Source organism: Mirounga leonina, unplaced genomic scaffold, assembly GCF_011800145.1.
Source record: "Mirounga leonina isolate KUSES-001 unplaced genomic scaffold, KU_Mleo_1.0 Mir_151, whole genome shotgun sequence".
NCBI classification, from domain to species: Eukaryota; Metazoa; Chordata; class Mammalia; order Carnivora; family Phocidae; genus Mirounga; species Mirounga leonina.
The window spans coordinates 53,556,947-53,571,092 of record NW_023270377.1 but is presented as its reverse complement, the minus strand read 5'-3'; the positions used below and the strand labels follow the sequence as shown (position 1 = coordinate 53,571,092).

At 39.4% G+C, this 14,146-nt stretch overlaps 2 protein-coding genes across 2 annotated transcripts in view; one reads left to right on the top strand and one right to left on the bottom strand.

Moving 5' to 3' along the window:
• The window catches only part of LOC118012675 (basic proline-rich protein-like), a 30,931-nt gene extending 17,864 nt beyond the window's left edge, over positions 1-13,067 (bottom strand). Inside the window, exons 1-2 of the mRNA XM_035008353.1 lie at positions 12,985-13,067; positions 10,675-10,743 (exon numbers count right to left, since the gene is read on the bottom strand). Coding sequence (XP_034864244.1) covers positions 10,675-10,743; positions 12,985-13,067 — 152 coding nt within the window. The remainder of the gene's footprint in view (positions 1-10,674; positions 10,744-12,984) is intronic.
• Positions 1-14,146, top strand: part of OSBPL6 (oxysterol binding protein like 6) — a 198,327-nt gene that overhangs the window by 14,402 nt on the left and 169,779 nt on the right. The gene's annotated exons all lie outside the window — the stretch shown is intronic.

The following is a 14,146-nucleotide window of genomic DNA, read 5'->3' as shown; positions in this document are numbered from 1 at the left end:
GTTTTCAGTTCTTTATAGATTGCTTTCTTTTTCTCAGCAATGAATCATGATGACTTCTTGGGTCATCCATTATTCTTCTAAACTTAATTTTAAAAATAGACTTTATTTATTTATTTATTTTTGAATATTTTATTTATTTATTTGACAAAGAGAGAGAGAGCACAAGTAGGCAGAGAGACAGGCAGAGGGAGAAGGAGAAGCAGGCTCCCCGCTGAGCAGGGAGCCCGATGTGGAGCTTGATCCCAGGACCCTGGGATCATGACCCGAGCCAAAGGCAGACAGATGCCTAACTGACTGAGCACTCAGGTGCCCCGACTTTATTTTTTTTTTTAAGATTTTATTTATTTATTAGAGAGAGGGAGAATGAGCGGGGGAAGGGGCAGAGGGAGAAAGAGAGAGAAGCAGACTCCCTACTGAGCAGGGAGCCCGCGTGGGGCTCTATCCCAGGACCCGGAGATCATGACCTGAGCTGAAGGCAGATGCTTAAGCGACTGAGCCACCCAGGGACCCCAAAAATAGACTTTATTTTTAAGAGCAGTTTTGGGTTCACAGCAAAACTGAGCAGAAAGCACAGAGATTTCCCATATATCCCCTTCCCCAAACAAGCCGAGCCTCCACCATCGACACCCTGTACCAGACAGAATGGCACATTGGTTAAAATGGATGATCAATTTTGACACATCATCATCACCCAAAGTCCATAGTTTACAGTAGGTTCACTCTTGGTGTTATACAATCTGTGGATCTGGACAAATGTCTAGTGACATGTAGTCACCATTATCGTCTCATACAGAATAGTTTTACTGCCCTAAAAATCCTGTGTTCCGCCTATTCTTCTTTTCCCCCAACATCATCCCCTAGCAACCTCTGATCCTTTTACTGTTTCTATAGCTAAACTTAATTTTTAATAGGTGTAGAATATTCCATTTTATGCATATACCATGTTTTACTTAATTCTGGTTGGACAGCGAGGTGGTTTTTCTGCATTATAAATAACCTGATGCATGGCCTTGTACACAGATTTTTGTTTACAACTCCAATTATTCCCCCAAATGGCCATTTTGAGGATTAAAGGATATGGAACATTTTAAGGCCTTTGTTACATATCCTCTAACAGCCCAATCCTTCAGAAGTTTTCTAAAACCATGTTTCCCTCCCACTAACAATGTATGGAAGAGCTTAGTAGGAAGAATTGTCCTATTAGCTGCAAAAATATAGACACAATAATAATCGCAGTTGTATGTATAGTTCACTATGTGCCAGCCATTGTTTTAAGTGCTTTTCTTTATTTCACTCATCAAACCCTCACGATAATGCTGTTGGTCAGTACTATTATTGGCTCCATTTTAAAGATGAGAAAACCAGCACACAAAGAGGTTAAGTAACTTGCCCAGATGGTTTTCTTAACTGTAATGTAAGCCTGAAACCTCAGTGTCACATGTTCTGTGTTTTTCTGGCCCATAGTACAAACTCACCAAATGTCACCAGTTGTATTCAGGATACAAGTAGTAGCATCAAAAATATATGAGAACTAAAATGATCATAGAGAATTTTTTTAAAAAGTATCTATTTGAGAGAGAGAATGAGCAGTGGGGAGGGGCAGAGGGAGAGAGAAGCAGACTCCTGGCTGAGCAGGGAGCCCTATGTGGGGCTCCATCCCAGGACCCTGAGATCTTGACCTGAGCCGAAGGCCGATGCTTAACTGACTGAGCCACCCAGGTGCCCCAAAAGTGATCATAGAGAATTTTATTGGCTCTTAGTTTTTCAGTTAATGGATAATTACTCAACTAGAATTTTCCTTAATTCTTTCCTTCAAATTTCAACCTCTTCTAACACACTTGGCATTTAGTACATTTATGTTGATTAACTACTACTTAATGACAGGTTATAATTTCTTTTTTTAAATTTTCTGAGAAGAAACTGGATGTAGCATAAGTCCATCAGATGCTTTGAATTCTTAACTCTGGCTTTGCTATTTTCAGGATAGAAGTGCTCTCTGGCAAATAGTAAAATATGACCGAAATTATTATTATTTTTTGACTAAAATTATTAATACCAATTGGTAATTAAAAGAAACACAGACAATAACCCACTTTTCTTTAAACCAAATGAGAGCTTCCACGTGACAGCAGGTAAAGGCAGCATTTTAATTTTTGGCTTTACTGTGGAAATTCTGCTTTAAACAAATAAAAAGACATACTCTTTTTCCTCCTTTCCACTGTTCTTCCCTAAACCTCAACCACTACCCTTTGCACACATTTCGTATTTCTGTTGATTTGCTCCTGAGGATGCTTACATATTTGCTGCTAAGTGCTTTTCTGGGTCTTTTTAGAAAAAGACAGACTGGTTTATTGCCTAGGTTTGGGGCTATATCCTTTGGTTTCCTGGCTCATTGAGATACTGAGTCTTCAACTTTTAGCTGCCTTTGAGTGAATGCTCCTATGTCATGGGGAGACTCAGTGGAACTGATAACCATTAAGGGGTGTTTTTTATTTTCACTTGTTAAATCCCCAAAACTAATGCTATTAGAGGGCTTTTCATAGAAATAGAAAGCTCTATCTATTCATCTTTTTTTTTTTTTAAGATTTTATTTATTTATTTGACAGAGACACAGCAAGAGAGGGAACACAAGCAGGGGGAGCGGGAGAGGGAGAAGCAGACTTCCTGCTGAGCAGGGAGCCCGATGCGGGGCTCCATCCCAGGACTCTGGGATCATGACCTGAGCCGAAGGCAGATGCTTAACAACTGAGCCATCCAGGCGCCCCTCTATTCATTTTTTTAACTCTCACGTCACATAGCCTTGTACATAGTGGGCATTCAGTAAGTGTTGCTGAATATATAGTTCTTGTTAATTGATTCATATAAAATTACACTGTACGTTGTTTGTTATTAGAAATGTTAATTATGGGTTTATTTAGTTTGTATTTACATTCTAATCTGTGGGAACATTGAAGGAAACGCTTGTAGAGTTTTTCCTTTAAGCTTTAAAGGAAAACACATATTTGGATAAAGCTGTACTTCTTTTTTCAAATGCCCATTATAGAGTAGCCAACTGACAGTTATTTGCTTCTCTATGTAAGAAATATATAAAAGAAATACTTTGAGTAAAATGCCTAATTGTTCTTTGTAAACGGACCACATAATGTGAAATGACCAGGTTTAGGGATTACATTTTTCAAAGCCAGCAATAAAGTAAACAAAGGTTAACATGCATTTCTTTAAGTTGAAGATGCTAAAGCTTTTTAACTGCTTCTTTTTGGTTTAAAACAGTCCATTTGACATTTCTTTGCAAAGCAGTAACTTATGAGTTAATTGCAAGTAAGGTTCTCTTTCTTCAGACACATTAAAAAACTATCCACAAATATTTTTCTTTTCTCCTCTTCTGGCATAGGTATGATGGCTGTACTTAAAACAGGAAATTAGTAATCTCTTTTTGAAGGTGGTGGTAGAACATTGACTTTGACAAGTTAGTTCACATCTGCCCCCAAGTTTTAGTTTAAAGATGTGACTTGGATAATAACAATAACAAAGTACTTTGTGCTAGGATGTATTACTGGTGTTTTGGGGGGAGAAAATTACTTGATAATTTTATGCAGTTTTTTCATGCTTCCTTAGAATTATCTTTCTAAAATGGATGGATTTTCCTTAGGAATTTCAGAAATCTTTTAGGGGAATATTCCTAAAATTGTATGCTCTACATATATTATTATTTTATTGAGAATTAAAGTTAAATTCATCTCTCTGATTTGAAGGTAGTTAAGAATCATGGTTAGTCCTCTGCCTAAAGAAAATATTGGTAGGCAATGTTGGGAGTTGGCGGGCGGTAGACAGCTGATTTCCATAAAATCAGAATGACAACTTGAGAGGGAAAAATGGCCATGCTTCAAAATCATGGTTTTGGGAGGATTATTTTGAGAATCTTTTGTGACAGACAGATGCCCGAAGTATCTGTCATTATATTCTCTTGTTGTCTCAATACCTAAGACTTAACTAGCACATTAGCCTTTCCAGCATTACCCAAATCACAGAAAGGATCTTCCAGGCTATCTTTCTCATTTTGTAGGTGAGGAACCTGAGGTTCTGAGAGGTTCCAGGAGGTGTCCAAGCCAGGGCCAGTCTAATACTTACCATCATATGTCTGGCTACTGATCCATCCAGACCTGGTACAGGGGGTACACATTAGGATTGATTTGCAAGTATGTATACAGATGTGGAGAAAGTGCTGATGGGACCAATGGTATTCTTTTTCATCCTGAGAAATCTGTCTACTGATTAAGCTGTTCTTACAGTGCCTTTTCAGATATGATTTTAGCTTTAAAATCAAGACACATTGTAGGCAGAAGTAGATCCTGCCTTGGTCTGTTTGGGCTACTATAATCAAGTACCAAAGACTGGATAGCTTATAACAACAGAAATTTCTTTCTTATGGTTCTGGAGGCTGGAAGTCTGAGATCAGGGTGCCAGCATGGTTGGGTCTGTTAAGGTTATCTTCCAGGTTATAGACATCTCATATCCTTACATGACAGAAAGAGTTGTGGTTTTCCTCATGTTTCCTGTGCTTGGGGTTCATTGAGCTTCTTGGATCTGTGAGGTTTTAGCTTTCAAGGAAGTTTGAAAATTTTATACCATTATTACTTCAAAATTTTTTTCTACCCCTTCTTCATTCTCCTTCCTTTGGGTGTCTGTATTTACCTGTATATTAGACTGCTTGCAGTTGTCTTACAGCTCACTGATTCTCCTTCATTTTTTTTTTTTAAGATTTTGTTTATTTATTTGACAGAGAGAGAGATAGCGAGAGCAGGAACACAAGCCGGGGGAGTGGGAGAGGGAGAAGCAGGCTTCCAGCGGAGCAGGGAGCCCAGTGCGGGACTAGATCCCAGGACCCTGGGATCATGACCTGAGCCAAAGGCAGACGCTTAACGACTGAGCCACCCAGGCACCCCAGATATGCCTTCATTTTTATTTATTTATTTATTTATTTATTTATTTATTTATTTATTTAAGATTTTATTTATTTATTTGACGGAGAGATACACAGTGAGAGAGGGAACACAAGCAGGGGGAGTGGGAGAGGGAGAAGCAGGCTTCCCGCCGAAGAGGGAGCCCGATGTGGGACTCGATCCCAGGACCCTGGGATCATGACCTGAGCCGAAGGCAGACGCTTAACGACTGAGCCACCCAGGCACCCCTGCCTTCATTTTTAAAAATTCTCTTTTCTCTCTGTTTCGCTTTGGAGAGCTACTATTGCTATGTCTTCAAGCTTAGTAATCTTTTCCTTGGTGATGTCTAAAATAATCCAGTCCCGTGTATCTTTCATCTCAGACCTTATAGTTTTCATCTCTAGAAGTGATATTTGGGTCTTTTGAGATATCTTCCATATCTCTATTTAATTTTTTAAACATACAGAATACAATTATAGCTGTTATAATGTCCTTGTCTATTAATTCTAGTATTTGTATCAACTCTGGATTGTGATTGATTGATTTATGTCCTTATGAGTCATAATTTCCTGCTTTTTTGCATGCCTGGTAATTTCTGATTAGATGCCAAATATTGTGAATTTTATCTTGTTGGTCCTGAATATTTTTTAATTCCTGTAAATGTTCTTCAACTTTGTTCAATGATGCAGTTAATTTACTTGGAAATATCTTGATTTTCTTAGGTCTTGTTTTAAGATTTGGTAGGTAGGACTAGAACAGTGCTTAATTTAGGGCTAATTACTTCCCAGAACTGGGTAAGACCCTTCCACGTACTTTGTCCAGTGTCCCCTGAATCATAAGACTTTCCAGTGTGGCAGGTGGGAGCAGGCACTATTCTTGATTCTGTCAGTGTGGGCACTGCACTGTTACCTCTAATCCTTCTTGACGTTTTTTTTCCCTTCAACCTCCTTAATTTCCTTATACCCGTGAGCAGGACTAAGCTGAATTCTCGAGGAGAACTCTCTGCATCTCTCCAGAATTCTCTCTCTGTGAACTTCTTTCCTTTCCTTTGAACCATAGCTGCCTTGGTGTTCTGGACTTTCAACTCAGTAAGTCTGCTGGTCCCTGCCTGGCTTCTCCCTCCCTGTGCTGTGGCCAGAACTCTTTTTTTTTTTTTTAAGATTTTATTTATTTGACAGAGAGAGACAGCGAGAGAGGGAACACAAGCAGGGGACTGGGAGAGGGAGAAGCAGGCTCCCAGCGGAGCAGGAAGCCCAATGTGGGGCTCAATCCCAGGACCCTGAGATCATGACCTGAGCTGAAGGCAGCCGCTTAACGACTGAGCCATCCAGGCGCCCTGTGGCCAGAACTCTTAAGGCAGTAAGCAGGTACAATCTTAGGATTCACCTCACTTTCCCATCTTCCAGAGATCACTGTTCTTGTTGCTAGATGGTGTCTTGAAAACTATTTCTTCATATGTTTTGTCCACTTTTTGGTTATTTCTGGTAGAAAGGCAAATTTGGTCCTTGTTAGTTCATCTTGGCTAGAAGTGGAAGTTCCCTGGGTCTTTTGAAAGTAAGGAGGCAGACAGAGGAGTGCAAGAGAGGCCTTGAGAGGTTGTGGGAAAAGTTTACATAGACAATGTGGTGAATGGGAAAGCATAGCTGATATGGTAAGAGTCTCTCTGGCAATATTCAGAAGCAACTGAGTGAGGTGGCTACTGGCTTTACTGATTCATGGATGATTCTTTGGTAGGAACTATTTATTTGTTTGTTTAGTGCCTGCTCTGTGCCAGGGCCTTGACGTGCATTATTTCTCATTTCTGCAATAAGCCTGAAAGGTGTTGTTATTGATAATCCTCCATCCCCCACCCCCCAACTTTGTCCCACCCTCAGTCCCAGCCCTTCTCAATGTCAGAGACGAGGAAATAGAATGTGAAGTGACTGCCAAAGTCTTGCAGCTCGTAGACTGTATAATCAGGTTTCAAGCCCCATTCTTGTAGCTTCCAAACCACTTGGTCCCTACTACTTTTTTCCTTGCCAACAGTGAGATTTGTGTTGAGAGAGTGATAGGGGAATTGAGTGTGCTAAAAAGGGAGAGGTTGCAGGGACAGCTCCTGACTAGATCAGGAAAGGAGGGTATCAAAGATGAAGGCTGATGGATGAGGAGAAGAACAGTTTCAGAGGCCTTAAGGTCTCTTCGGCGTGGTTAGCCTTGGATTATGGCAGTGAAAATGATGTGGAAGAAAGGCATTCCCAGAATTGTACCTGATCTCCTCATTAATCCTGGATCTCTAATAACAGTTCCAGATAGACTGTAGATCTGAAAAAGGTAAAACAACAATGCTTCTAGAAAAGAAATAAGGAAAGATTTTTTAAAAAAGACATAGAGAGTCCTCATCATAAAGGAAAACATTGAAAATCTGACTGTAGTGAAGTTATTTTATCAAAAACACTGGCAGAGAACAAAAGAGCAAGCAACAGAGTAGAGGGTATTTCCAGTACATATATCCAGGTCATTTTTAGGTCAGTCAGTTGGACAAATGGGAAGTTAAAGGTAGTCACTTATTGAAACACTCATATGTTCTATTCTTTCTATCAGAAATTCAGTAACAAACACAATGGCTTTGTATATTTCCAGAATTGTTTGTCTAATCCTCTTAAGGGCATTATGCCACTAAGCAGCACAGCTAAGTGTTTGATCAGTTTTAATTAGAATGATCATTTGTCACACTTTAGAAGCATTTGGCTCTTGGCTATAGAGGTATCAAAGGCTGGGCAAAGAAGTATTAATTCTGCCATCTTTTAAAGTTATATTTCAAAGTGTTAAAACTAGTCACAATTTAGTCAGTATGAAACCTTCAACTATTCAAGTTTATTCAGTATGTTGATTAATCAAATTATGCATCTAATTTTCCACAATAATTCGTTTGTTAATATATGAAGGCCATGTGATTAGGATTTGTCTTACTGGCTATTTTGAGAAAGTCGCCATCTCATTTTTGTCTTGTATGAAGGATTATAGTGTTTTCCAATAGGTGGACTGCAACAGCAACAACAAAAGATCCTTGTTTGGATTCTTGTATGGGTAAAAAGCTTTTGTATGTTATGTCAACATAAAGAAAAGTGGGAACTCACAGATTAAGTGAGAACTCAGGGATTATGAGCTAAGACATGTCAGTGAGAGAGACTGGGTGCACAAGCTGCATGTGAAAAAAGTGTCACTAGATAGTTTTCTTCTATATACAACAGACTAATGGGGCAGAGAGTCAGGGCACAAAACCATGAAGCCAACAGTAGTTCAACCTATACACCAAGTGATATTACAATTCTTCCTTTATTTTTTTGTTTGTTTTGTTTGTAAACATTATTTATTTATTTTAGAGAGGTGGGGAGGGGCAGAGGGAGAGAGAGAGAGAGAAGCAGACTCCATGCTGAGTGCAGAGCCAGATGTGGGGCTCAGTCCCACAACCCTGAGATCATGACCTGAGCTGAAATCAAGAGTCAGTTGCTTAACTGACTGAGCCACCCAGACACTCCCCTCCTTTGGTTTTTTAAGATGAAGAGAGAGTTAGAAAATGGATTCATGTTGAATCACTTTAAAAATGATTTAATTCAGTCACCAAAGGCTTTTTTTTAAAAAAAAAAAGATTTTATTTTGAGAGAGAGAGCAGGGGGAAGGACAGAGAGAGGAGAGAGAGAATCTCCAGCAGACGCTGAGCTGAGTGTGGAGCCTGATGCAGGGCTCCATCTCGCCACCCTGAAATCTTGACCTGAGCCAAAATCAAGAGTCAGTTGCTTAACTGACTGAGCCACCCACACGCCCCACCAAAGGCTTTTGTAACATCTTTACCAACTCTCCCTTATAGGAGTTGGGTTTTTTTAAATGAGAAAATGGTACAGCCAGTGGGCCCCTGCTTATAAAGGTGTGCTGGCAGAGTGCTGTGGTATATTGCACTGTATGGCGGCTGAAAGAAGTTACCATAAACTTGGTGGCTTAAAACAACGTAAATTTATTCTTTCATAATTCTGTAGGCCAGAAGTCCAAAATCAGTTTCACTGAGCTAAAATCATGGGGCTGGCAGGGCTACTGTCCCTCCAGAGGCCGTAGGGGAGAATCCATTCCTCACCCATTTCAGCTTCCACACTTTGGTGTTTTTTAGCTTGTGGCCACATCTCTCCAAATCTCTGTCTCATCTTTACATCACTCTTTTCTCTGTGTCCATCTTCTCCTTTTATGTCTGTGTTGAAACCCCCTCTGCCTTTCTCTCATAAGTATGCATGTACTTGCATTTAGAGCCCACCCATGTAATCTAGGATAAGCATCTCTTCTCAAAATCTGTAGCCATGTTTTTTTCCCATATGAGATAATATTCTCTCTTTGGCTATATAAAGTAACATTCACAAGTTCTGGGGATTAGGAAGTGAACGTATCTTTGGGGAGCCCTTTTTCAGCCTACTACAGTTGGTTTTTCCAGCTGTGAATACACCTGCCACCAGGAGATGCCTGCAGAGGTACATTAGCAAACATCTGGACGCCATGAGTGTGCAGGGGAAGTCACCTGTAAGAACCCTGGGTGTGCTGGGCTGGAGTGATTGTTCTTGGGTATGTTTGAGGAGGGGAAGAGATGGAGGGGGAGGGGATATTTTGAAAGAATCTTAAGAGAAGATATCAAATGTTCAGAGACCTTTCTAAAGCTACATAGTAACTGTTAGTTTAAGAAAGTCTAATTTAAGAGGTAATGTCTTCTAGCCAGTATTGAGAATACTTTTTCTTTTTCAACTGTTTGATGTTTAACGAATATTAACCAAAATAAGGAGATTAAGTTTAGAAAATTTATATGCCAATGTGATGAGTAACAAGGTTTTATTAGAAACACAGCATTGTCCAATAGAATTCTTTCACTGTTGTTGCTCAGGTTCATATTAAACTTTTTTTTTAATTGACATATACTTAAAAAATGTGCAGGTTTTGTTCTAGGCACTTTTTACATTTATTAGTTAATTTTACATTTATCATTATTTTTATTTTCAATTTTAAAGTTCATAATAACCCTAGTAAATCAGTAACTTATCCCTGCTTTACAGACTTATCTGTAAAGAAACTGAGGCACTGAGAAGTTAAGTAACTTGCTCATGGTTACACAGTTAGTAATGGATTACCAGAATTTGAACTCAGAGTCTATACTCTTAACTATATGGCAGGGGTTGGCAAGATTTTTTTAAAAAGGGCCAGATGGTAATTATTTTAGGCTTTGCAGGTCATAAAATTTCTGTTGCAGCTATTCAGCTCTGCTATTGTAGTAGTAAAGCAGCCATAGATAATATGTAAATGAATCAATGTGGCTGTGTTCCAATAAAACTTTATTCACAAAACTAGGCAGTGGGCCAGGTGTGGCCTGTGGTCCATAGTTTTCAGCCTCTGCACTGTGCTGTACAAAGATGTTTTTTGTTTATTGCTTTAATTTTGTATTTTCAAATACAAAACTTTAGTACAAGATTTCCTGGTCAGCCCTCACCTGCTCCTCCTAATGTCAGCATCCTACATCACTATAGCACATAGATGAAAATAACATTGCTACAGTACTGTTAACTAAACTATAGACCTTATTTGAATTTCACCATTTAAAACTATGTGATCCTTTTTCTGTTCAAAGATCCAACCTGGGGTCATCTCACATTGCATTTAATTATTATGTCTCCTTAATCTCCTCCGATCTGTGACAGCTCCTTTGTCTTTCCTTATGTCTGATTACCTTGACACTTTTGAAGAATACTGCTCAGATATTTTGTAGGGTGCCCTCCAATCGATGGCCTGATGTTTTCTGATGATTATGATGGGGTTATGAATATTAGGCAAAAATACCGTAGAGATGATGTTGTGCCTTCCTCCAAGCATTGTATCAGGAGATGTGTGATGTCAGCATGTTTTATTGTAAGTAATGTTGACCTCAGTCACTGGATTAAAGTGGTATCTGCTGGGTTTCTCCACTGTGAAATGACTATGTTTCCCTTTGTAATTAATAAGTAGCTTGGGGGAGATAGTTTGAGAGTAGGCACAAATCCTGTTTCTCTTCAACCTTTTACACACTAATTTTAGTATCCATCAGTGGGTCTTGACTGTAACAGTTATTACTGAGGTGTTTCCCTAATGGTGAGAAATGTCTCCCTTGTTTATTTAAGGATTTATGTCAATATGGACTCTTGGGTATTTACTTGATTGTATAGGTTATAATTCAGTTCTAAAATTATTTTCTTTGTTTCTCAAATTGTTGAAACTTTGGCCACTGGGAGCTCTTTTCTTTTTAAGCACTCCCTTATAGTTTAACCAAAAATAACAATAGTTTTGTAGTCTCCTCCATCCTCTTGCCTCCTCCTCAGAAACAACCATTATCACCACCATCAGTTAATTGTTTTGATATTAACCTCCATATCTCTGAGTTAAATATATTGCTATTTATTTTTAAGTTATAAGAATTGTGTATTAATATCTTACCATGGAACATTAGAATCAGCTTCTTTCCTAACACATTTTCCCTACCACCAACGTGCCATTATCCATCACTTCAATAGAGTTATATTTTGGTTAGATCAGTATTCAGTACCTATATTACTGTGACTAGGAAAACACACTTCATTGCTGAGCCATGGAGTAGACAGACCATAATTACTTTTCTCCTTCTACAAAATTTTTGCTTCGCTTTAGTTGATAACTGTGGTTTTTGTTTGTGCTTTGCTCAGTCTTCTATGAATTTATCATGAATTTAACCCCAGCTTTTCATCAGTTGTCTAAGTCTTTGCTTCTCAAATTGTGATTCTTGGCCCAGCAGGCTTTGCATCACCCGGAAGCAGAGTATTAATGCAGAAACTCAGACGCAACCTGACCATCTGTATCAGAATCCATATTTTAACAGGATCCCCCCACATTAAACCATAAGAAATCTGGTATACATTTCCTCTAAAGATGTTTACTGACATCACCACCGCTTTCTGGCTTTTACTTCTCCAGCTGGGCTGCCTTCTGGGCTCAGCAGGGCTCTCTGTCATCCCATTTTTCCTTTGGTGTTTTCCAGGGACTCCCCTCCATCTCTCTCATCTCACTCTACCTCTCTCTCCCCCCCTTCCTTCCACCCGCCACCCCTATAAGAGGTAGAGTGTATTTTGCATGATAGACTTTAAGTGTATTTTGCATGATATTACTTTAGCTAAACCATCTTTTTTTATCCAGGCTCTTATGTTCAACTTTTCTGTATTTAAGTTGTATTTCTTATAAGCAGCATAAAGTTAGGTTTCTTTTTTAGTCTTGAAAATCTTTGTCTGTTAGTTTGAATATTTAATCTATTTACATTTTAGGTGATTACTAATATATTTAGAATTAAATCTATTTCTACATCTTTTTTCTCTCCTCTCTAGCCTCCTTTGCATTAATCTAGTATTTTTTTTTTATTGTTTCATTCCCCACTCTCCTCCATTTCTTTTTTATACCCTTTATTAGCTTCTTGAGGCAAAATTTTGACACTTTAAGTGTCTATAAATATTTTTACACTATTCTTATTCTTTATTGCTTATTTGATTGGACACAGAATTCTAGGTTGGAAAATTTCTTTTCAGAATATTCCAGGCATTATTAGTCCATTGTTCCTTAGGTTCCAGTGTTTCTGTTAAGAAGATGAAAGCTATTCTAAAACCTCATTTGTAAAAATCTAATCCCAGTTTACTTTTTGTCTGGCTGTTACTAGTATTTTCTGGGTATTTGGTGGGCTAGTTCAGTCTGGAAAATTCAGGTCCTTAAGATTTGAAACATCTTTAGTCTTGTTGATGGTTTTCCTCCCTCATTTTTCTCTATTCTCTCTCTCTCTCTTTTTTTTTGGAGGGGGGGAGGAATTCTTTTTATTTGAATATTGGGCTTCCAGAATTCACTGGTTCTCTAATTTTCTTATCTTTTCTCGTATTCTTCATTTTTAATCTTTGTGCCTAGTGTCTGGAAGATTTCCTCAGCCTTATTTTTCAGCCCTTCTATTGAGGAGTTTTATATCCTGATTTCTTTTTTTCCCCTTTAACCATACCTTTCTTGTTTTGTGGATATAGTATCTTCTCTTACTCCTCTAAGGATGTTTTCTCTTCCTTGTACAATCTCTAATTCCTTCATGTTGCTTCCCTTCTGCTTGCTTGTTCGTCTACCTTTTTTTTTTTTTTTAAGATTTTATTTATTTATTTGACAGAGAGAGACAAAGCGAGAGAAGGAACACAAGGAGGGGGAGTGAGAGAGGGAGAAGCAGGCTTCCCACTGAGCAGGGAGCCCGATGCGGGGCTCGATCCCAGGACTCCGGGATCATGACCTGAGCCGAAGGCAGACACTTAACGACTGAGCTATCCAGGCGCCCCTTGTTGGTCTATCTTTCATGTTAGAGCTTTTCCTTAAATATCTGGTGATCCTCAGTTGTTTACTTTTATTTAAGAGAGAGTCCCCAGAGAGCTGAGGTTGTCCCTGACCCCAAAACTACCTTTCCTCTTAGGGCTCCTGCCAAAGCGTGGTTGCTTCCAACACTTGCTGCTTACTTCCTGACCACAGCCTGATGTCATTTTGTAGGGAATCCCTAACCTTCCTCTATCCCTAAGGCCCTGCCAGGGCTTGAGTCTTTGCCTTGCCATACTCCGCAGTACCTCCCACATCCTCGTCTTCGGTTTGGATGTGTCACATGCCAGCCCCTGGCCCTGACTCCCAGCTGCTGCCCTGCATTACCCCTCTGCCCAGCTTCCCAGCTCGGAGCCAGGTGGATTCTTTTCCTGCGGTGGAAATTGGCACATTTGTCCATTCTGGGGCGGCTGCTGCAGAGGGCAGCTCCGCCCTTGAATGCTAAATTGTGCTCAACGTATTTTCTTCACCAAAGCATTGTTATAAACGGTGGTTAGGAACGCTGTAGTTACACTCTGTTATGGTTGGCCCATAGCCTGGGCTCCATCACTTATAAAACACAATTTTTAAGGAAAGAAGGTTTCAAGTTCCAGGTGATAGATTTGAAAAACCAACTTTTTGGCACAAGTCCCATTGGTAAGTTGGGGGCTGCCTTGAAACAGCATGCAAAGGAGGAAAAATGTCATCCTCAATATTCATTAAGGTCCCACTTGTGCATCACACTGTTGTGACTGCTGGATCTATGGGCCTCTGCTGGGCCTGTTTTTATAAGTTATAATAAGGCTGCCTTACAAATTGCCCTCTGAACTTCA